This window comes from Phoxinus phoxinus, assembly GCF_949152265.1.
Source record: "Phoxinus phoxinus genome assembly, chromosome: 25".
In the NCBI taxonomy this organism is placed as follows: domain Eukaryota; kingdom Metazoa; phylum Chordata; class Actinopteri; order Cypriniformes; family Leuciscidae; genus Phoxinus; species Phoxinus phoxinus.
In genome coordinates this window covers 12,962,007-12,984,352 of record NC_136900.1, presented here as the reverse complement: position 1 = coordinate 12,984,352, position 22,346 = coordinate 12,962,007, and the positions used below count along the sequence as shown (strand labels likewise).

Sequence of the window (22,346 nt, the reverse complement as noted above, 5' to 3'; positions counted from 1 at the left end):
CATCTTGTTCAATCCGTGTTTAATAACAGTAAAAGGAAAAACACTGCAGTTGAAAACACCCGCTCATTTGGTAGCTTACGTGAAAGTTTGGTTGAACAAATTTACATGACATTCATATGGTACAGTAAAAGATTATCAAATAAAACCTCGCAGGTACAAAGGAGGCCGTTTACCAGTTAAGTGGAGCTGATCGATTGTCTCGTTTTAAAGCCAGCCATTTCCCCCCCCCCACTTGACACGTGCTTATAAAGTGCTAAGGATTAAAATTGCATTGAGGTTTACAAGAAAGAAAAACAAAAATCTGTGGGGTCTGTGAAGCCTTTAGTCACAACAAAACCGTCTTTTCAGTGAAACACATTTTCATTTTCTCCTTCAGTCATTTAGGGATGGAAACGTGATTAACAAAACCAATAAATTAAAACAAAAACAGCATTTCTTTACGGCAATACGCTCTTTTGCACTTTCATTTCTGGTGCGCTCACTAAAACATTTTCATATGCATCCCTTTAATTCATAAAAGGTATTTTGCGGCCTTTTAAAAGAAGTAAAACCTTATGACTGTATTAAAAAGTCCAAGTCTGGTCCAAAAGACTTGTTCCGGCTTGTCTGCTGAAAGTATATATTAGTGAGGCACATGGTAACATGACGGGGGTGAAAGAAGAAGGATGGAAACATGTAGAAACTTAGTCACTGCATTGCAAACTGGCATTTGAGTTCACTCACTTTGATTATTAGTATCTTCATTAGTCAAATGTCCTTCAGAAAGCTTTCAAAGTTGACTTTTACAGTCGATGGAAAGCCAGCTGTCTCCCAGCGTGACGCCACTTGCTGTTAGAAATCTTTTTAATTTTCACAGGAAGTTCGTGTGTGGAAAAAGTGCCTTATCCGAGCGTTCGCTTACGTTCATATGTGAATGTGAGGGATGGAAGGCACTGTGCAGTACGCTGGCTGCTGAAAATCAGGTCACAGGAAATGATCAGTTTAAACTTCCTGTCCAGGGCCTGACGCCCACCAAGACCACAGGTATGTGCTTCTAACTCTGGTTTACAAGTCCACAACCAGAGACCGGCAGCCCTGCATGAAGGCATTGTGGGATAGTGGAAGAGAAGATGAAGAGGGGGCCAAATCAGCAGAAAAAGATCTCTCCGTCCGGGGTCGTGCCTGGAACCACAGTGCTCGCAGAATCTGCAAAGACACGAACACTACTTCACTTTGGAGCACTTTGGACAACATGAACATCGTGATGAACATGAATTCATGATCAACATGAATTTTTATCACACTCAAAAGAAAATCTATATAAAATTAATTATATTAAAAAATATTAACAAATAAAATGTAAAATAAAACAAATAGGAAAAAAAGGATACAATGAAATAAATATTAAATAATCTTTAAATATTCCAATACATACATATTACATATACATATATTCTAATGCTAATAAATTAAATATATCTTATATTTAAAGAAAGAAAAAGAAAATGTATATAAAATTAAATAAAAAATACATTTATTAAACAAAAAAACAACAACTAAATCTGCATACAAACAATGAATAAATAAACAAAATATTTGATATAAATGATTGAAACTATTTTCAAATGTGAGAAGACACCACGGACTGGCAGGAGAGACATGCAACAAGCAACGCAGAAATGGGTCCCATTGACTTCTATAGTATTTTGTCCTAATATGGAAGTCAATGGGTTCCATCAACTGTCTGGTTACCGACATTCTTCAACATATCTTCTTTAGTGTTCAACAGAACAAAGAAACTCATACAGGTTTGGGGAGTAAATGATGGCCGAATCTTTGGATGAAGTATCCCTTTAATGTAGAAAGTAAAAGGTGTGTGTTTGTGGGACTCTACCTGCAGGCTGGCTCTGCTGCCCTTTTCCCTTCTTCTTTTTCTTGTCCTTCTTCTCCTTGGACTTGGCCAGCTGTAGCAGGCGGTTGGGGATCTGGCTCTGCGCCTCGCTGTTCTGGCCTTTCTGGCTTGAATTGGAAGAGAATGGATTGAGGTTCTTCCCTTTGCGTTTGGAGTCCATGCGGGACAGGAAGTCTCTGGCAGACGGGGAGGAGGAGAGCTCCACCTCTGAGGGGTCGCGGTCCAGTGAACCAGAGCTCTGGAACTTCGAGGAGTCCTCGGACGTGGTGGAGGGGGACCGGTTCTTCCTCAGTGCCTGCAGATGATGATGCAGAACTATTTAAAAACGGTCTTTGGTAACAGGAAATTATTGTTTAAACCAGAACAAACGAAAGGGACACTACCTCTTTTTAGCCAAAGCGGAAGAAAAGTTACTCTGACTGATATTGGGGTTAAAATCATTTTGAGGTTTTAGGAAAAAGGAACTATATGTAAGATGAAGATCAAGCTAAAAACAAGATGGTACAATTACATAATTGAATGTGCAGGCCTTTTGTTTTCAAATAATTTCAGAACAGTTGTGTAATTTTGGGGCAGAATGGAAAAGATTAGTGATTTTCTCAACGAATCAATGTTACATAGTGAAAGTGTACTGTACCATCACAGAATAATGACTTACAAATGCATCTTCAATATATTTCCATTCAGATTATATAGAAAACTGAAACCTTATAATTATATATAATGATTGGGGACTGAAGCTTTGAAGCCTCAAAAAGTATAATAAAAACATCAGACTCAAAGGAATGACTCAGATCTGAATATGAATCATTCAGATATCGCTCCTCTCATGAACATAAAGATACAGGGCAGATTTTAAGCAAATAATGACTCCTAAAAAGATATCGTATGACTTCAGAAGACTAGGAATATACACTAGCGTTCAAAAGTCAGTGTTTTTTTTGTTTTGTTTTTAAGAAATAATAATTTTATTCCACAAGGATTCATTAAATTGATCAAAAGTGACAGTAAAGACATTTGTTATGTTACAAAAGATTTATTTTTCTATTCATGTTCAATTCAACTGTTTTCCGCACATTTCTATTCAACTGTTTTCCGCACATTTCTATTCAACTGTTTTCCGCATATTTCTTTTCAACTGTTTTCCGCATATTTCTATTCAACTGTTTTTGATCAAATAAAGACTTCCTTTGAACATCATTTGAACAGTAGTGTAGTGCACATCATAGGGACAACCTTTATGAGGCCCCAGTTCTCATTCAGTATAATTATATTGACCAGGATATTAAGAGTAAATAATAACAGTGTAAATCCTGCACGCTCGCCTCACCTCTGTCTGTCTGATCTGCTCGGCCTCTCTCTGCACTTGCTCTCGTTCTCTCTCCAGTTTCTTCTGGCTGTCTCGGAGCCGGGCCAGGTCTCTCTGATACTCCTCTTTCTTACTCTGCAGGTCTTGCTTCTCCTCATCCAGCTGCTTGGATCTCCTCTGCCCCTCTTCCTCTTGGCTCTGCAGCTGCGCCTCCCTCTGGGTCAGTTCCCGCTCGCGCGCTTCCCACTCCTTCTCCCTGCGCTTCCTCTCCTCCGCGTGGGCAGCCTGTTGCTTCTGGAGGCTGGCGACCTCCTGCCGCTGCTTCTCCAGGCTCCGCTGCTTCTCCTGCTCGATCAGAGAGCTGGGCCGTGACGAGGAGGAGGAAGAGGAGGAGGTCGAGGAGGAGACGGATGGGTGACGTGTAGAGGGCTGGGGGCGTTCGTTTAGGCTGTGCCGTTGGTCCTCGATGAAGGTGTCTTGCTGGACGACGACCGCCTATGTTGGAGGTGAGAAAAGCTAGTTTTAATTTGCATGCAAAGAGTAAAAAAAGTGTTTGAAATTTGACTTCAAGAGCTTCAAATGAGAATATTAAAGGGATAGTTTACCCAAAAATCAAAATCAGCCCATGATTTACACACCCTCAAGCCATCCTAGGTGTATATGACATTCTTCTTTCAGACGAATACAGTCAGAGTTATATTAAAAAATGTCCTAGCTCTTCCCAGCTTTATGATGGCAGTGGATTGCAAGCATCAGATTGAAGCTCAAAAACGAAGGCCAAATTAATATTTATCTCTTCAGAAGGCCTTTATTAACCCACAGGAGCCGTTTGGAGTTTGTTTACGATGGATGGATGCACGTTTTTGAGCTTTTGAGTGTCATATACACCTAGGATTGCTTGAGGGTGAGTAAATCATGGGCTAATTTTCATTTTAAAGTGGACTACTCCAAACAAAGGTGCGAAACCCAAATTCAGATGAAATAGGCCCCATATCTAGCCTGGTTGACACGAGACCCTTCTCAGTTGTAAGTGAGAGTGGGTCTGGGGAAGGTTCATTCACAGCCCATTTCCAAAGGGGCGTCACCAACGGACGTCGCTCAAATTCCTCTGGGCGCAATTGGATAGACCTAAAACCAATCAGAGCGATCGTCATCGTGTAAAGCCCGCCTCAACATTTGTGATTGGTGCCTCGATTTGTAAAAATTGGAAATGGGCTTGAATGGGCTCTTGGTCAGGGTTTTCCCAGGCTACCCCATATCTGGTGGCCACAAAGCACCTGTCCCGGGAAAAGGCTGATAATCACCCACTTTAGGTCAACTGTGGGTCAAATCTATCAGAGTGCTTCTTAATACATAATAATGCACTCTGCTTGATTGCAAGCCCGCTAAATAAACCCCTGCATTTGTAAATGCCTTTTCCTTCTGTCATGCTGGGGATGAGAGCGGCTGCCCTGAACAGAGCAGAGCGTGAAATAACAAGACAAAAAAAGAGAATGAGTCACCTGTAATGTGCTCAGCAGGTCATGAAGATGAGCAACGCTCTGAAGAACCTGCTGTGGGAGGATAAAAGGATTGAGAAAACGAAAGCAGTCACGTCTATTTAAACTGAGATGCAGACAGTTAGTCTACTTTTTTGTTCCTGTATATATTAACCTTTTTTTTTTTCAAATCATTTAGATTTAAATATATTATAATAGTATACAATGTGTCCTGAGCTGTTTTCAAACAGAAAAGATTACCTCGTTGTTCCTCTTGAGGAGGAGCAGGGGGTTGGTGTTGCTTGCCTGTGGGAGAGAGAGGCAGTCACAGGGTCAGGACGACACTGAACATAAATTAATAATCAGCAATCCATGTGCTCATGGACAGAGACCCGCAGGCCCCTGCCGGATATAAGAGTCAGTGATGACGGGTCACATTAATCTGCTGCTGTAGGACAGATGACAGTCTTCATGTGTCCTCATTATCAAGTTACTATAGAGTTATGTTCTACGATGAGTGTGTGTGTAAACCTACAGTTCATCTTAGGTAATGAACATATATTCTAATGCTCAGCACTTAATGCCTTGAGCATATGGTGATGCACTGATGACTAAACATGAATCAGGTTGTTAATGGAAATACACATTAGAACCACTTGAAATAAGAGCTTTTTAAATAATGTACTTATAAAACATGTATTTTTATTTATTGTTATTATTTATATTTCTTAATTATATTATATAAATATTTGTATATGTATATACATCATTAAAAAAATACATTTTATAAGTATGCACTATGTATATTCTGCATACTTAATTAAAAAAATATAAAAAAAATATATATGCATATTAATTTCATTAATATCACAAAAAAGTCATAATTTATTTCATTGTCCAGCTGATTTGAAACAATTTACAATTTTATATATATAAATATATATATATATAGAGAGAGAATTAAAAGATTTTTCATATATATATATATATATATATATATATATATGAAAATATATATATATATATAATATATATATATATATAATATATGAAAAATATTTTAATTCTCTCACTCTCTCCATTTATATAAAATTGTAAATTGTTTCAAATTAGCTGGACAATTAAATCAATTATGACTTTTTTGTGATATTAATGAAATTAATATGCATATATTTTTTTATATATATTATATTATATTATATATATTTATATTATTATTTATTCATTTAAAAAAATAAGTATGCACAATTTATATATATATACATATATATATATATATATATATATATATATATATATATATATATTATTATTATTATTATTTTAAAAAGTGTCATTAAAATTCATAATTTATTTTATTGTCCAGCTAATTTAAAACATTTTTGTTTTCACTTCAAATTCTTGCTTTTTTCCATGTCATTTCCATGTTGCACTTTAACACATGCTAACACTGCTCTAAAAATCTTTTTTTCTCCCCCATCACAATATTTCTTATACACACACAATTTCAAAGAGTTGCCTGGCTTGACCCTGTTTGTACCTTCTTTAGAACGCTGTCTGACTCAGTCCTGCGGAGCTCTGCGGAGTCTTCCGTCTCCTCTCTGTCTCCATCTGCAGGAGATCAAACACATAGACAATCAGTCTTTCCTGGAACAAATGAGTGTCATCACAAAATGCCCTCTCACACACACTCCCACGTTCACATACGGTGGAAAACACACCCACCTTTACTCTTTGAGATGTTCATCTGGTGGCTATCAAAACCTCCAAAGGTTTCCGCCCGTCGTGGCAAAGTCACGGGCCCCGCTGCACATACGCCCTCCTGCACCGCCCCTCCAAGACTGTCGTTCACCAAAACCTGTAATGTCTCAACTGCAGAAACAAGATTTCGGGGTTTTGTGAACAACCTGATGCTTCTAGAAAAATCCAACACAAAACTCGCAGCTCACAAAAAGCTGAGAGCATACAGTAATCAATACTCTTTCCAGTTCTTGACCTGCAAAATTAAAGCAATCCATTATCTGTTCCTGCCCTGTAGAATCAGATCAGCCTTACGTATCGATTCCGGCAATGTCCACATTCAACTAATGAATACTCCTACTATCTGTATGAACTGAGACAAGCACTATCTATCATTCCCACATTCAAAGCCAATGTGTCTTCTCAGCACTTTGAACATATCAGTGCACTCTAAAATGCAGTGCAGGAACATCAGTTATTCAGTTTTCATTGTTGCTTTGTTTGTTTGTGTAAAGGGATGTTCCATGTTCAGTACGAGATAATATCATAATGTCGATTACCACTGGAAATGAGTTGTCCCTCAGTATTGAACAAAATCAATTTGTAAGCCACTTTCAATGGAAGTACATTTTAGACTGCATTTTTTAAGCAGAAAAGTGAATTTATTTTTTGTTAAAGCATCTCATGAATTCTTCCTTTAAAAATTGTAAGGGCCTGTTTACACCTGGTCACTTCGTGCGTTTTGTCTGATCGAATAGCTATCCGGTTGTGAAAAGACCAGATGTAAATGCCCTCTGAAATGCTTTAGGGACAGATTTAAATTCGAACCACTTCATAAGATGGTTTGAGACTTGTGTTATAGGCTATATGATATGTTATAGCCAGATATGACAGCGTTACTGGCGTCGCATACTGACGTTGCATATATATATATATATAAACATTTGAGCTGTAGATAAATCATAAATAAATTTGCAAGTATTTATTGAATTTTATGTACCTGCTACAAGCACAGCCAGTACTGAAGTCTCCCTGAGACTGTGACACTCACAAATTGAATGTGATTTGTATTAAGAAAGCTTGTGTAACTGGCCAGGGAACATACGCACAAGCTGTACTATGAGCTGATGCAACATGTTGCTAACACCCTCGAGTTCAGTGAGTCATTTAAAAACCAAATTATGTTCTACATTTCAGCCCTCTAAGATTGCAATATTCATAAAAACATATTCCCCATGTATCCACAGTTTACTAGCTGCCATATGCGTGTAAGACGACCACAGAGTTTTTTTCCCCGATTTATATAATAAGCATTATATAACTGTACTAGTTGTCTCACCTTCCTTCAGAGCCTCGTTCATGATTGGTTCTCCTTTGGTGATGTCATCGGGCGTGGCCCTGAAGAGCATTCTGTTGTGGAGGCCGGTCTCGTCGGGTACGTCACACATGTCCCTGAACAACTTCACTTTCTCCTCCAGTAAATATAAGATTTGCTCATCCTTCTTGTGCAGCTGATCTGTAAAGACAGTTCATTTTAGGATCGGCAACCTCAGATTCACTTCATCATTCATCTTGGGAGAAAATAGCAGTTTACACTCCTCTGAACCATTGAATTTTCATGAGTTTTTCAGTCATTCTATTCACCACAATTTTGTATTAAATTGTAAACAGACTGCACTCATAAAGAGAAATTTCTTGTCAATGAAATATTATACAATGAAATGCTGTATTCATTATTCATTTCATTTTTTGTTTCTGTGATTTTTATTTCTGGAAAGATCTAGAAATATCAGGGCATTTTTATGTTCCTAATAAAAAGTTTTCTCTTAACCCAAACAAGCCATATCTAAAAATAAAAAAAACTGAAAGGAAGGTGGAATTCTGTACCTCTCATCTCCTTGACTTTGATTTCGTGAAGTCTTCTGTCCTCTTCGTTTTCACTAGGCACACCTTCATCATCATCTCGCTCCCTGGAGGAAATTGAGAGTCTGTAAAGAAAGACTACCAGCTCTCACAAATTGTGAAGTTTAAAGTGTCTTTTGTCACAATTATTTTATGCTTTTTTACTTATTATTTTTAATAAGTAAAAACATTTATTTTTACTTATCACTTACATTATTTTATCTAAATAAATTAAACATAAACCCCCAAAACAGTGCATTACAACATTTCTTAAAATGTTAACTTTAGTGAGTGTTTGATAATGGCAAAGGTTAAAAAAAGTACAATCAAATGTACAAGTAAATATATATATATAAACAAACAAATAAATTATATATATATAAACAAACAAATAAATAAATAAATAAATAAATAAATATATACATATATATATATATATATATATATATATATATATATATTCAAAGACTCACATTGACTGCATGGCCTCTTGAATTAGCTGCATCCACGTATTCCTCTCCTCTTTGGAGCTTGCATACACCTCTACCATCTCAGGCTTCTCAATGCCGGCCGTGATGAGGAACAGACCTTTCTCTTCATTGGCTACTTCCCTCAAGATGAGTTTCTGCAGAGAGATGACGGTGGAGCGCTGGTCCTGAGAGCGGAGAACAAGTGAAAATCATAGTGAGGTCATAGGCCACAATAAGTAAGTGCTAAAGACCTTGATATGACAATGTTCCAATTAAAACCAGCACTGACAGAGCAGCAGAGACATTACACAAAACTAATTTTTTTGGATCAGCATCCAAACAACAAAGTGTATAGTAAATATGTATTACTGATGAACACTGTTCTGGGAGTCATAAAGATAAACATACCAAAGAGGCGAATATGTACTTCTGATCTTTCTCCTGCAGGAACACAATCACATCCTTCAGCAGCAGAGCCTGGACATCTGGAGAAGAACACATCAGATTAAAAAACAGGCCATGTTTGTGTTAGTTCGGGTGTGGGTGTGTGTTTCTGTGGTGATAGACATGACTGCGTTCTGTCAGTGAAATGTCAAGGTTTTTTCATCCATTTTCTGTATTTTGAACTGAATAACTAGATTGAATAAGTAGTACATGTGAATAAAATGTGAATGCAAATCTACCCACCACAAATTTAGGTGGTTGTGGGTGGTTTCCAGGGCGTTGTTACAGTTTAAAGATGCTAAGGTGTTCTGAATGGCTTTAAGCTTGTTGTTTCTGTTCTGCTGTTGCTAAAGTGTTGTGGGTAGTTTCTAGGGTGTAGCTGTTTGTTACATGGTTGCCAAGGTGGTGCTTTCCAGGGCATTATTATTAGGCGGTTTCATTTCCAGGTGGTTGTTAATCATATGCTAAGGTGTATAGCTTGTTTATTTTCCGCTTTTGCTGTTACCAGGGTGTTGCCATGTGGTTGCTAATGTGTTCTGAGTTGTTTTTAACATGTTGCTGTTGTTATGTGGTTGTCTTGGTGTTGCGAGAGGTTGCCAGTATATTGCTATGTTGGTTATGTTTGCATGTTGTTGTTGTACGTAATTGCTGGGGCATTGTAGGTGGTTGCCAGTGTGTTGCTAAGGTGTTCTGAGTGGGTTTTATCATGTTGTTTCTGTTATGTAGTTGCTAAGGTTTTGTAGGTGGTTGCCTGGGTGTTGCTATGCGGTTGCAGTGTTCTGAGTGGTATCTGCTGATATATTCGTTCACCAATGAACCCATTGCACTGGTTCTCACCCTTGAGCCTGCCGGCTGTATTCTTGAGCTGTAGCGACCCGTCGTGAATTAACTTCTGCCCACGTAACAGATCCTCTCTGGCAAACATCTGCCCGCTTTTCATCCTCATGATGGACTTGCTGTCCGTCCGGCTGTACACTTCCTTTAGCTTCTTTTTCTTCTCATGCTCATTCACTTTATTGTCCACAGCAGCAATCACCTCTTTTAGCAACCTCAGACTTTGGCTTATGTCTGCATGGTCCTCCTCATTTTCTGTCATGAAACATGAAACAATATTACCTGGAGCACCACAACTAAGGGTATTAAAATAGCCTGACTACTGTAGTAAGTAGTTGTACCTTTCGTGTGCTGCAGTATTCTCTGTAGTAACACAGGATACTTTGTGATTCTTTGTGTGACTAACAATATACACTCAGGAATGCTTAGCCGTCGGACAGCAGGGCTGCTCATCTTTTTCTGGAAAATAGAAACAGATGTAAAACATGGGAGCGGTTCCATTTTAAAGTCTTGAGAAAGAAACAAAAGAAGGGAAAGATTAAACGCTTTAGGCTACTTTTACAAACTAACATTTTTGACTACTTGAGAAATGGGCATAGGCAAAATAATTTGAGATGCTACCTTGATGAAAGCTTGAAAACGTTTGTCTTTGGTGTGAAGCTCCTTGTAGAAGTTCACAGCTTCATTGTGCCTGCTGCAGAACTTCCCATAGACTTTCTTCATTCTGTCGGCACTGGAACCCGAGAACTACGGAGGAATAAAGAGTGGCAAAATTGTACGTTACTTGTACTAAATGCTCCAGACATTACAAATCAATGCCTTTCTACAGATGCTCCACCACAGGTTTGAGCTTGATCCTACCTGAGAGACCAGAACGTCGCCAATCTTTTGGATAACAAAGCCGCCCTCTTCGTGGCTCCCTGACTCTTTCTTCCTTTCGAGCAGGTGTGAGAAGAACTGTGTGTGCAGGTCCAGAACTTCTTCTAACATGGGAAACATCTTCTCTACAGTCTGGACCTCCAATTGAACCTCTCTCAGTAGTCCTTTACTGTAAACATCAGCCATGATCTTCAAGGTCCTAACGTGGTGCATTTCTGTCTGGATGAGCTCTGATAATGAAAGGGGAAAGAAACTTTACCACATGACCTTACAAGCGTGTTAATTTGTGAATTTCTCACAAGGTTTGAAAGTGAAAGCAGAAGCTTCTTGGGAGGGTCTGCTGTTATTCTTACCGTAGATGACATCTTGCCTCTTTATAACATCCTTTTTAAGTGGTTTCAGGAATTTCTTGTCTACCGTAAAGATCCAAGAATCTGCCTCCAGCTCTTTGGTGTCAGCTTCAAATTCTCCCATCAACTGACTGTCCATCATCTCTGTACCTGCCGTAAAAATGTATTATGAATAACCTTACTGTAAATATTGACTGGACTCAAGGCGGGCTTTTCATTTGGTAATGTTAGTAATGATTCCAGTACAAGATGAAGAGACTTACCCTCATCGGTAAGAGATTCCGTGGATTCGGTGACTTTACTGGTCTTGTGAAGGGAGTCGGTAGACTGGGACAGAAACTTCAAAGTCTTTAGAGGAGGGTCATCCATTTGTCTGAATGTGCAAAGAGCAGAAGATGTATGGTAAACTGCATGTTTTAAAGACTTAATGATTACATAAAACCATGACTAAACAATCAAAATATTAAGGACACAATTTTTAAAGGTTTAATAATGATGAATTAAATGCAACAGTAAATAATAGACTAAAATAGATTAAATACTGTAGGTCTCCAAGAATAAACAGAGGCAAACATCTTTTAACAATTAAATCTAAAAACATCTGTATGTTTTCAGTTAGCAACGGCACTGACCCTGCAATGTTATTAATGGACATGCTCTTGGACAGCGGGTTGCTGTTGAAAGACATGATACTGCTGGGGCTTTTCCGAGGAGGGGCGAGAGGAGCGGGTTGGTCATCATTCACAGAAATGGCGGACCATGGACGGTCCCGTGCTGGGAGGGCTAAACATATCAACCAAAAAATTGACATTTTTTAATGATACAACTAAAGAAGAAATGCGTAAAACAAAGAAATACATTATTGTGTGAGGAATTTACTTTTACTTCGAAGAGTGACACCAGGCGTCGAGGCAGAATCTGGAACGGTCTGCTGCTGAAAGAAATATTTGAACCTTTAATTTTTTATAACAAAATAGTTGATTAAAAAAAAAGACAGTTCTGTAATCACACTCATGTCATACTTTTATGAATAACATCATACAGGTTTGGAAAGACGTGAGCACTGTAAATACTGACATAATCTTTATTTTTTGGTTGAACTTTCTCTTTCATCATATTATTCCTACAGTTTAGAACGACCATAATTTGAATACAACAAAGAAACGTATGAAACGCAATAGTCATGTTTATGACAGTCATTTGAGATCCAACATAAAAGTCAATGAATTACCTTCATTTTGACCTTAGCACAAACAGGAAGACTTTCTCTGCAACCTTTGTGGACATGTGCATTGCAATCTGAAAACAAACACACAAACCATATGGTCAGTACTGAATGCAAATCCCTTTATCCATCAGTTTAAAGCAATATTCCACTTGATCTCGTTCAAAAGCAGATAGAATGAGCCTTAAGCTGTAAAATAGCAGTAAACGGAATAAGCATATGGAAAAAAAGTGGCTCAATACTAAGACTGTGCCATTTCCTGCTTCCCCGTTCGTGTAGGAGAGAGTGAGATTAGTCCTTTCCTGCGTGTCTCCACCTCTGCCAAACAGCTGATGTTTACCACAAATTTAGCTACAAACACTTCGGTTGAGTCATTGTTTATACTCATTTTCTCTATGAAAACAAGCTACAATAGTGAGTTTCAGAAGTTAATTTGAATTAAAATCCAGAAACAATATGCCATAAGCGATTGGCGATTATAAGCGATCATTTCAAATGTATGACCGATTTGATGTTATGCAGATTTACTATCAATGTAATGCTAAACAAAAATGCTAACTTTAATGCTGCTAATCCTCAGTCAAAACATACCTGCACGGATGGTTCTTTTGCCTTTCTCTGTCAGTGTACTTTGCACCTCATAACCACAAAACTACAGCAGTGTTAGACACACCCAAAAGAGATTTACAAGATTTATAAAACAAAACCACAAACAAGATTGTGTGGATGATGGCATCAAGGGCTGCTAGACCTACAACAACCTACATATCCGAGGGCGTAGAGATTATGATATTTTCCCCGCAAACTTTCCCCACTTCTCCACAACAGCAAACCCCACACAGTCACGGAAAGTGACTATTTTATAAGAAAACAAGCATACGCTAGTGTGGAGTCAGTAAAAAAAATGTTTTTGGTAATGATAAAATGAATCATTTTATTCAGCAAGGACAATTAAACAGATCAAAGGTGACAGTAAAGACACTTACACGGTTACAAATCGTTTAAAATAAATGCTGTTCTATTGAACTTTCTATTCATTAAAGATATATCTCTGTTTCTTCAAAAATATTAAGCAGCACCACTTTCAACATTGATAATAAGAAAAGTCCCATCATTATCATCAAATTAGAATAATTACTGAAGGATCATGTGTCTGAAAACTTGAGTAATGGCTGCTGAAAATTTAATTTGAAAAGTTATTAAAACAAAAAACAGCTATTTTAAATTGTAATAATTTCACAATAACGGTATTACTGGTTTTACTGTATTTTGAATGGTAACATAGATTATTGAATTGGAAGTAATGAAAGTCATGCTAAGACATTAATGGTTAATAATATTATTTTTACCTGCCTACATGGCCTTGATGACCTCATCAGAAAAGTGATTTATTTTCTATTTTTAAATCTATATATATATTTATTTATTTAGAAATGTAAAAAATTATATATTTTTTTTATGCAGTTTTGCACATATCCAAGATTGTATAATTCAAGGCAGAATTTTTTTTTTATTGTAATAATAATGTCTTTAAATAATTACCACACACAAAAACATTACCCACTAAAAAAAAATTCTTCATCTGTTTTGTGACAACACATTCAGAGGCCTAATATCAAACCAACAACAAAAAAATGGTTAGAGTGTCAGTCACTTTTGGGAAATGAGAGGAAACGGTAATGAGTCTGCCAGCACATCCTCTGAGAACAATAAACAGAGAGCGCTACAGTATGGCGGTAGTGGCGCGCTGACAGGATGTTCCAGTGCACTGACTGGTCTAAGGCAAGGCTGAACCTCGCCAGCTGTGTGCGGGTGGAGCGACAGAGTGATGCAACATTGTGTAATGCCAGACTGGGCAGATAGCCATGATTCTGACTCCATTTTCCCCCCTTCATTTCTTTAAAAATGTACTCATTCTGAAACGCATATCAACCCAATTCTCCACACATATCGTACACAACACTGTGATCTTATATTTGAATATAAGCCACAGGTTTCTAGAGAGACAAAGGCAGACGGTCTAATTAAAATAGCGTTGTTATTTCTAGAAACAATCTGTGGACAATTTCTCTATAGGGTGAATTTATTTAACCCACTTCCTGTGTGAATCTCCTGCGATGCAAGCTTCTGCAAAAAAAACACTTTCGCAGCGGTAAATTAAATTCTGAAGCACACGGCTGCACTGCAAATGTCAGTAAAGGAGGAAGTGCCAAAAAAAAGACACCAGCCTATGGCAAAACAAAAGATAGCGGAACGAGTGCATAGAGTAGAACAGTATTTTAACAACGTTTTGTTTTTGCACACATTTAATTTACTATAAAACAGAAGTACCCTGCATCTGTATTGAGTTTAATATTATTATCATATCAATTTGCATGCGGTTTCCTCTTTGTTCAGGAGTGATTTTAGCAATGTGAATATTATTGTTCGTATGAAGTTTAGAATAAAGTTTTATTCATCCTGTCATTTCCTTTGATTTTTGCTTGTTTGATTATAGTTAACGCCATGCCAGCTACCCTGGCAATATTCATGTCGAGAAAAAGATTAAAAAGGTTTACATTTTATCTTTGTATTTTAGAAATTCTAAAACTAGATCTGGTCTTACTTCATTTCAAATCTTTTCATCAGTCAACTGAAAAATAAAGAATAATTTTTCCTTTGATTTAAGTACCGGTAAGTAATTTTTTCCACACATTTAGAAAAGTCGTGACCCAAAGTAGGGAAACTATGAAATAAAAGTGTAATAAAGAAGAATATATAAGAGAAAAGTATAGTGTACAGAGCGGAACAGAGTATGTAATGGAATAGTATAGAACATAGAAAAATAGAGTAGAGAGTTGTGTATAGAACAGAAAAATAGAGTAGAGAGTAGAGTGTATAGAACAAAATAAAGAGTATAGAATGTAAAGAGTTGAGTAATGCAGAATAGAGTAGAGAGCAGAATATAGAACAGAAGGAACAAGTAAAGAGGATAAGTGTAAAGCATGAAGTGTAGAACAGATTGGAATAGAATTATAGAACAGTAGGGTATAAGAGTAGAATATACAATAGAAAAGAAGAGTAGAAGCTGTAGACATAGTAGATGAGTAGAATTTGGACTACAATAGAAGAATAAAGAAGAGCATAAAGGAAAGAATTAAATAGTTGTAGAATAAACAGTAAAGAAATAAAGAAGAGTATTGAAGAGAATAAGATGGAAGAATATAAAACAGAAGAGTAAACAATAGAGTTTAGAATAGTAAAGCAGATTATAGAGTAGAAAAGAGTTCTATACTCTATAATAAGGGATGTGCTCTTACTGGTGCAGAGGAAAGCATCTTTAGTGTTGATGGGTTTGTTGCACTGATGGCAGAGGAATGTGGGTAATGCCATGATGGCAGTGAAGAGATGCCCATTTGAGGATCTCCTCTCCTTGTCTTTGGCATCTTTATCACGCTCCTTATTCTTATCTTTCTCCTTCTCCTGCAAAATACAAAACAAAAGTGTAGTTGTGTGATGTACAGTGCTTTCAGCATTACAGCAGCTGGCAGACAGTCAGAGCGGTGCATTAGACTCAATTACAGCGGGGTCCCGGCACAGATGTGAGATTAAATGGGAGCAGGGCATATCCATCATAAAACTCACAGTGTCAGCAGACCACTACTGAGCATCCATCAGAGGAGAAACTTCATCAGCTCCACAATCAATACTTTCATTCATTTCATCTTTCATCTCCAACTCCAGGGATGAAAACACACTTCAATACATTCTCAACATCTCTTGCACATGTATCCATCACTACTTTATCAACATAGACCATATCTACCTACTGTATCATCCATCCACCCACCCATCAATTTATCCATCCATCCATCCACCCACCCACCTATACATCCATCTATCTACCCACCAATCCATCCATCCACCCACCCACCTATACATCCATCTATCTACCCACCAATCCATCCATCCACTTTCCCATCCATCCACCCACCCACCCACCTATCCATTATCCACCCATCTATCCACCTATCCATCATCCACCCATCTATCCACCTATCCATCCATCTATTGATCACCCGCCCTATCCATCCATCCATCCACCAATCCATGCATCCACCCATCTATCCACCTATCCATCCATCTATCGATCACCCACCTATCCATCCATCCACCAATCCATCCATCCATCCATCCATCCATCATCCACCCATCCATCATCCACCCACCCATCCACCCATCTATTCACCTATCCATCATCCATCTATCGATCACCCACCTATCCATCCATCCATCAATCCATCCATCCATCCATCCATCCATCCATCCATCTATCCATCATCCATCCATCCATCCACCAATTTATCCATCCATCCATCCATCCAACAATTTATCCATCCATCCATCCACCAATTTATCCATCCATCCACCTATACATCCATCCATCCACCCTTCTATACATCCATCCATCCTCCTATACATCCATCTATCAATTCACCCATCCTTGTTTCTCTGACAACTCATGATGTGTCAAAACCACAGCCACTTATAGTAATGACTTGAGAAAAAGATATCAAGTGGAACCACAAACCACGGATTGTGGCAATTTTTACAGAACACCCTGATTCCAAAATCCTGTCTGATCTGCTCCAACAGCAAACAGTACTATACCAAGATTACGATCACATGAAAGCCAAAAAAAATAAAATAATAATAACTCAAAAGGATTAAAAGGTGTCTGATAAGCTAATTCTTAGTATAGCATACCTGCTAAATAAGTAAAATTTCAGTGCAAATTTACTGAACATGGCAGTGAGTATGGTCGGGTGGCTTAAAATTACAACAATAGAAAAAGTAAGTTGGCTAAAAATTTATTGGAAGGAAGAGGGTCAAAATGTACTTCCAAAAGAGTTTAAACAAGCCTAAATTGTGAAAATATGTCAAAGCTAACAATAAGTCCAACAATGAAAAACAAAAAGCAACAGAAGTTATTCAAGTATTTCTCAACTGGGGTGAAACGATGATCTAAGCACATAAAAAGTTAAAACAACTTGCCAAGTCAATTAAATAAATGTTACATCAAACCTCTAAACATAATATTCACAAATACCACTACTGTACATCAAACAAATGTCCCTTTTCAATATTCATGATGAAAAAGACTTAAAACAAGAACAGTATAACGGACACAATATTTGGTATCACAGTCCTACCTCACCCAGACCACCAGTATTCTTGATTTTCAGTGACCGCCCCTGCGGTAAAAACCTACGACACAACATAGACATCCCAGATGCTGGTGGCCAGTAAGTGCACTGGCCTGAAGGTATATCAGATGAGGTTATATCTGTCTAAACAAACACACAAGTTCTCATGACGGAGTGTAGGCGAGTCAGCCAGAGGAAGTGACTGCTGCAGTTTCTTTCTGTCGTCTTTCACATTTGGGCTCAACTTAAAGACACAGTGCACTTCCTTTTACCGAAGACCCTCCCTAGTACACGAGACAGCTTGTTTGTTTGCTTTGTGTTGCCCATTCGATCTGAATCTAAATTCCAATGGACACCGCAATTAGGGGCGGCAGTGGCTCAGTGGTTCATGTAGTTTGTCTACAAACCGGAAGGTTGGTGGTTCTATCCCAGGTTCCACCTGACCATGTGTCGAGGTGTCCATGAGCAAGACACCTAAGCCCAGCTGCTCCCGACGAGCTGGATGGCGCCTTGCATGTCGGTGTATGAATGAGTGAATGTGAGGCAATATGTAAAGCGCTTTGGTGGCCATGGGTCTGTTTAAGCGCTATATAAATGCAGTCCATTTACCATTAATTCAGACCCAATGAGACAATGTGACAACAAACTATTCAAATGCATTTCCTGTCTACATCACTGACCTAGTTACCAAAAGCACTAAACCATATATGGTGGCCCGGCGGGTTCATTTAGACAACTAAAATGTCATTAAGGTTCCCTGAAACTGTGTGGTAATAGATTTTAACATGCATTTGTTTTCACAGAATTTCAGGAGATGTAAAGTGTCTGTAAGAGAGTATATTTAAACAGAGCCACAGCTTGCTTCTACATCCTGTTGAACTTCCCTACTGTGAGCCCTTACACAGACAAAAAGTGCACAACGTTGCCTGCGCAAGAGCAAACTCTGCAAACATCCAACAACATCGGATAGTGCAGGGGTTGCTGAACGCTTTCACACCATCAGCGACCTTATCATCTGCAGGAACCACAGAAAACCTCAAAGTTAAATGGCAGGTGCATGCTGCATTATCTCTATGATATGTGCCAAAATAAATTGTATCCTCGGTTTCCACTTATGTGATCTGACACGCAGTAAATATATATATTTATACACTAAGCAAACCCTAACCTCTAATACGTAATATACCAACCTTGTTCTTCTTGCTCATCTTGCTCTTGAGGTAACTGAATGTCCTGCTCACTTTGGTTCCTACAACTTTGCCTTCACTGTCACTCCGTAATGGACCTGGATCCTCTTCTGATATACTGAATTAGACAAAAGGGAACATAAAAGGGGGAAATTTGAAACTGGCAATATTGTTGGAGCTGTGGTCCAGTAGTTATACATGTGTTTTGAGTCTGACACAACATTTCTTGGTTTCATTTACAGTGCTGGGTAGTAGAATCCAAAAATGCTATACTTGTAATTAGATTATATTACACTTGAAAATATATACACGGTAACACTATTAGCATGTGATGCAGGTGTCATACCTGTACTCTAATGATCCTGATGTTCCTGTGAACGAGCCCAATCCTGAAACTAGAGAAAAACAATTGATTGACATTATTAATCACTTTGCAGTGAGCCTCTGGAGTTCTGAACGTGCACAAAAGAAATTACACAAGCAGTTTTATGGTATGAATAGACTAAGGCACAGCCCTGCAGGGAACAAAGTGAGGCAATTTTTCAAGCTAAATGGCCCATTGACATTGAAAAAGTATCCATTGTTCTGCAACCACAAAAACTGTTAAAGATGAAATGACTGATCAAGTTTTGGAAGGACTGGAGAAACTTGCTTATATTGTTTTTGCCTTCTATAGTAAACTATTACACAGTGTTTGTACAGTAGGCTGTTTATGATACCTCTATGGGTTTGGCTCTTTAGAAAAAAGAAAGTAAAAAAAAAAATATTAAAATAAATAAAAATGCAATACAACATTTTTTAAAGAGTTTTTTCTTAGTTCTAGTGTTGACAGTTACTGCTTTAGCCTGTAGGGTCAGTATAATTTACACTGCATATTAAGATATAACATGTAATGTATATCTAAACAATTAATCTTTCAAAAAAAATGCCGTACAAACCATAGATGCAAGCAGATATTTGCTTGGAATTGCCATGTTCAGGTGACAGCTTTATATGCCTTTTTGGCTATCTAGACATTTCTTTTTACAAGGAACTCTAAGCAGCTGTGAAATCTAAAAGCAGTGCTATGAAATGTGTTTATGTGGATTTGAATGACTTTGAAAGACATGGCGAGAGATGGAGCCAATGGAAAGAAACTATACAGACGTGGCAATGTCTCATTTGGGAGACCCGCTATCCGTGACATCCGTCCAATAATCCGCAGGAATGACTTGAGTAAAAGTATGTGCTTACTAAAATACCATTTTTCTATCAGATGAGGCACTATGAAGGATTCTTGGCAAATGCATCGCAAGCAAGCGCTTCCGCTGCACATACTTGATGAGCGTAGATGTGTTACTGCGGCGGTAACAAACCACAGTACTCAAGGGGGTGATGAACCTTAAATATCTGTGCCAGTAAACCTGATGTATTAGAATTCAGAAAGCTAGTTATAAACTTGACAACAACATAACTAACTTTAACCTGCTCAGATTCTCTTCAAAGCTTTGATCAAAAAGTGACATAAAGGTGCAATAAATGCATCACCACCAGACAACATGCACATTATACACAAAGTTCATTAAGTTATTGCGTAGAGAATTAAAAAAAAATAAAAAAAATTCTTATTTTGGCACTCCAGTCACTCAGTGTTAATTTCATAAAAAAAATTATAACCCATAGGTTAGATAAATCCGGCTAGATAAAAAAATGTAGGCAGATCAATAACTCAACACTGTCATGGAAGTGATTCACTCAACACATGGGACAATTGAAATAAATAAATAAATAAATAAATATTGAATAGGTGTTTTAGAAAATAATTCAAAGGGCCAGTCTGATCAATAACTTAGTGACACAAGGGAAGTAGGGGGCACACTTCACATTAAGCAGGGGTCGGGCAGAGGCCACGCCAGGCATTGTGGGATAGTCTTTTACTTACTGACTGCCTCCTCCTCATCACTGGATGAAGAGCCAATAGAAAAGAGAGTTTTAGATTTGGGGAGCATGGGCGAGATGCTGAAGGAGAAGGAGATTCGCCGCTTGGGTCGTGGCCGTCCGATCGCTGGTGGGTTCCATGATCACATGGGCAAAAAAGATCAGAGCAGGCGTTATAATAAAATTGGGTGCTAATACACTGGCAGTAAATGTCCACTCCCTTAAAGAGACACCACAGTGAAAGGGAACCACGGCAGGTCCAAATCTGATGAGTTGAAGAATACCAACAATCCCAGTTGATAAAGGACTTTTATTTTGTAGTATAAAAATCCCAGGACACGAAATCAGGGAGTTAGATTATGACTGGCAGGAAGTGAGTGGTCAGTGTGTGATCATGTATGACTGAATGTATCCACTCCTTCTCTTACCACAAAGGCATGAAAAGAGGTCAGCAGAGAAAAGAAACTGTCTGAACTCTGCAACATCTGATCTAAGCTTATTTATATGCTTTATTTAAATATCTTCTTAAACATAAAATACGTTTTTGCATTGCAGAGCTCAGAGTGGCACAGTAAAACGCAGAATAGAAAACCAGAGAGGGTGTTTAAACTCACCATCCAGGTCTTTCTGACTGATGGCCAACATGGAGACAGACTTGGTGAGAATGGGTTGTGAAGGTGGGACACATCTTCGTCCAGAATGGATGGACTTCTGAAAGCAGCGTACATGACAAATGAGTCAATGTAATTAAATGCAATAAAATTATTACTACAAAATTTTATGGAAATGTATTGTGGTCATAAACATATCAACAATAAATCAAGTAATATAGTTTAAATGGTTTCAATAATACATTTATAAAATTAATATAAATTAAAATAATATATTATATCAATAATAATATAATATTAAGATAAAATATTAAAATATAAATAAATACAATTCTACAAAGTAATATAGTTAGTGGTTTTAAATTAACTTATTTAAAAAATATATATATATATACACAATATCTATTGGTATAAGGTTTCATCTTTCCTTTCACAGAACAAAAAGTTGGACTATAACCAATTATGTTTTAAACATGTCTCAAACGAGCCTTGCTGTCGGTTATTGAATCTCTATGGATTGCAAGAGCTAATTCCAAATCATCAATTCTCCTAGCTCCCTATTAAACATCGTATACATTTTAAAAATATTGTTGATTACTTACAAAGCACTAAATGGTTTAGCTCCCCAGTACTTGAGCGAGCTCTTAACCCATTATAGTCTTTCACGTCTATTGCAATCTCAAAATTCTGGCCAGTTGACCTATATCAAAATCGACTGCTGGCGGTAGATTCTTTTTCCTATTTAGCACCTAAACTCTGGAACAGTCTCCCTAACTTTGTCCGGGAAGGAAAGAATGTGTTAGTTTAAATCTAGACTAAAAATACATCTCTTTAACCTGGCATACACATATAAAATTATACATTCCTTTTATTCAAATCAGTTAAATGATTATTAAGCTGCATAAATTTGGTCAACCGGAACC

At 37.7% G+C, this 22,346-nt stretch overlaps 1 protein-coding gene across 11 annotated transcripts in view; it reads right to left on the bottom strand.

Moving 5' to 3' along the window:
- Positions 1-224: 224 nt before the first annotated feature.
- LOC306993671 (A-kinase anchoring protein 13) overlaps positions 225-22,346 on the bottom strand; it is an 88,779-nt gene continuing 66,657 nt past the window's right edge. For 2 of the 11 annotated variants that reach the window (XM_079603647.1, XM_079603656.1), the window contains 25 exons: positions 21,427-21,523; positions 20,817-20,939; positions 19,242-19,290; positions 18,899-19,013; positions 15,822-15,984; positions 12,529-12,596; positions 12,177-12,231; positions 11,930-12,080; positions 11,561-11,670; positions 11,301-11,447; positions 10,930-11,177; positions 10,690-10,815; positions 10,410-10,527; positions 10,072-10,323; positions 9,199-9,275; positions 8,794-8,975; positions 8,306-8,406; positions 7,758-7,934; positions 6,404-6,550; positions 6,219-6,289; positions 4,940-4,984; positions 4,703-4,753; positions 3,222-3,695; positions 1,874-2,186; positions 225-1,185 (listed from right to left, as the gene is read on the bottom strand). In XM_079603647.1, the coding sequence (XP_079459773.1) occupies positions 1,127-1,185; positions 1,874-2,186; positions 3,222-3,695; positions 4,703-4,753; positions 4,940-4,984; positions 6,219-6,289; positions 6,404-6,550; positions 7,758-7,934; positions 8,306-8,406; positions 8,794-8,975; positions 9,199-9,275; positions 10,072-10,323; positions 10,410-10,527; positions 10,690-10,815; positions 10,930-11,177; positions 11,301-11,447; positions 11,561-11,670; positions 11,930-12,080; positions 12,177-12,231; positions 12,529-12,596; positions 15,822-15,984; positions 18,899-19,013; positions 19,242-19,290; positions 20,817-20,939; positions 21,427-21,523 (3,519 nt within the window). In that variant the 3' untranslated portion in view covers positions 225-1,126. The remainder of the gene's footprint in view (positions 1,186-1,873; positions 2,187-3,221; positions 3,696-4,702; positions 4,754-4,939; positions 4,985-6,218; positions 6,290-6,403; positions 6,551-7,757; positions 7,935-8,305; positions 8,407-8,793; positions 8,976-9,198; positions 9,276-10,071; positions 10,324-10,409; positions 10,528-10,689; positions 10,816-10,929; positions 11,178-11,300; positions 11,448-11,560; positions 11,671-11,929; positions 12,081-12,176; positions 12,232-12,528; positions 12,597-15,821; positions 15,985-18,898; positions 19,014-19,241; positions 19,291-20,816; positions 20,940-21,426; positions 21,524-22,346) is intronic. The other 9 variants (XM_079603651.1, XM_079603653.1, XM_079603655.1 and 6 more) reach the window with 9 other exon arrangements.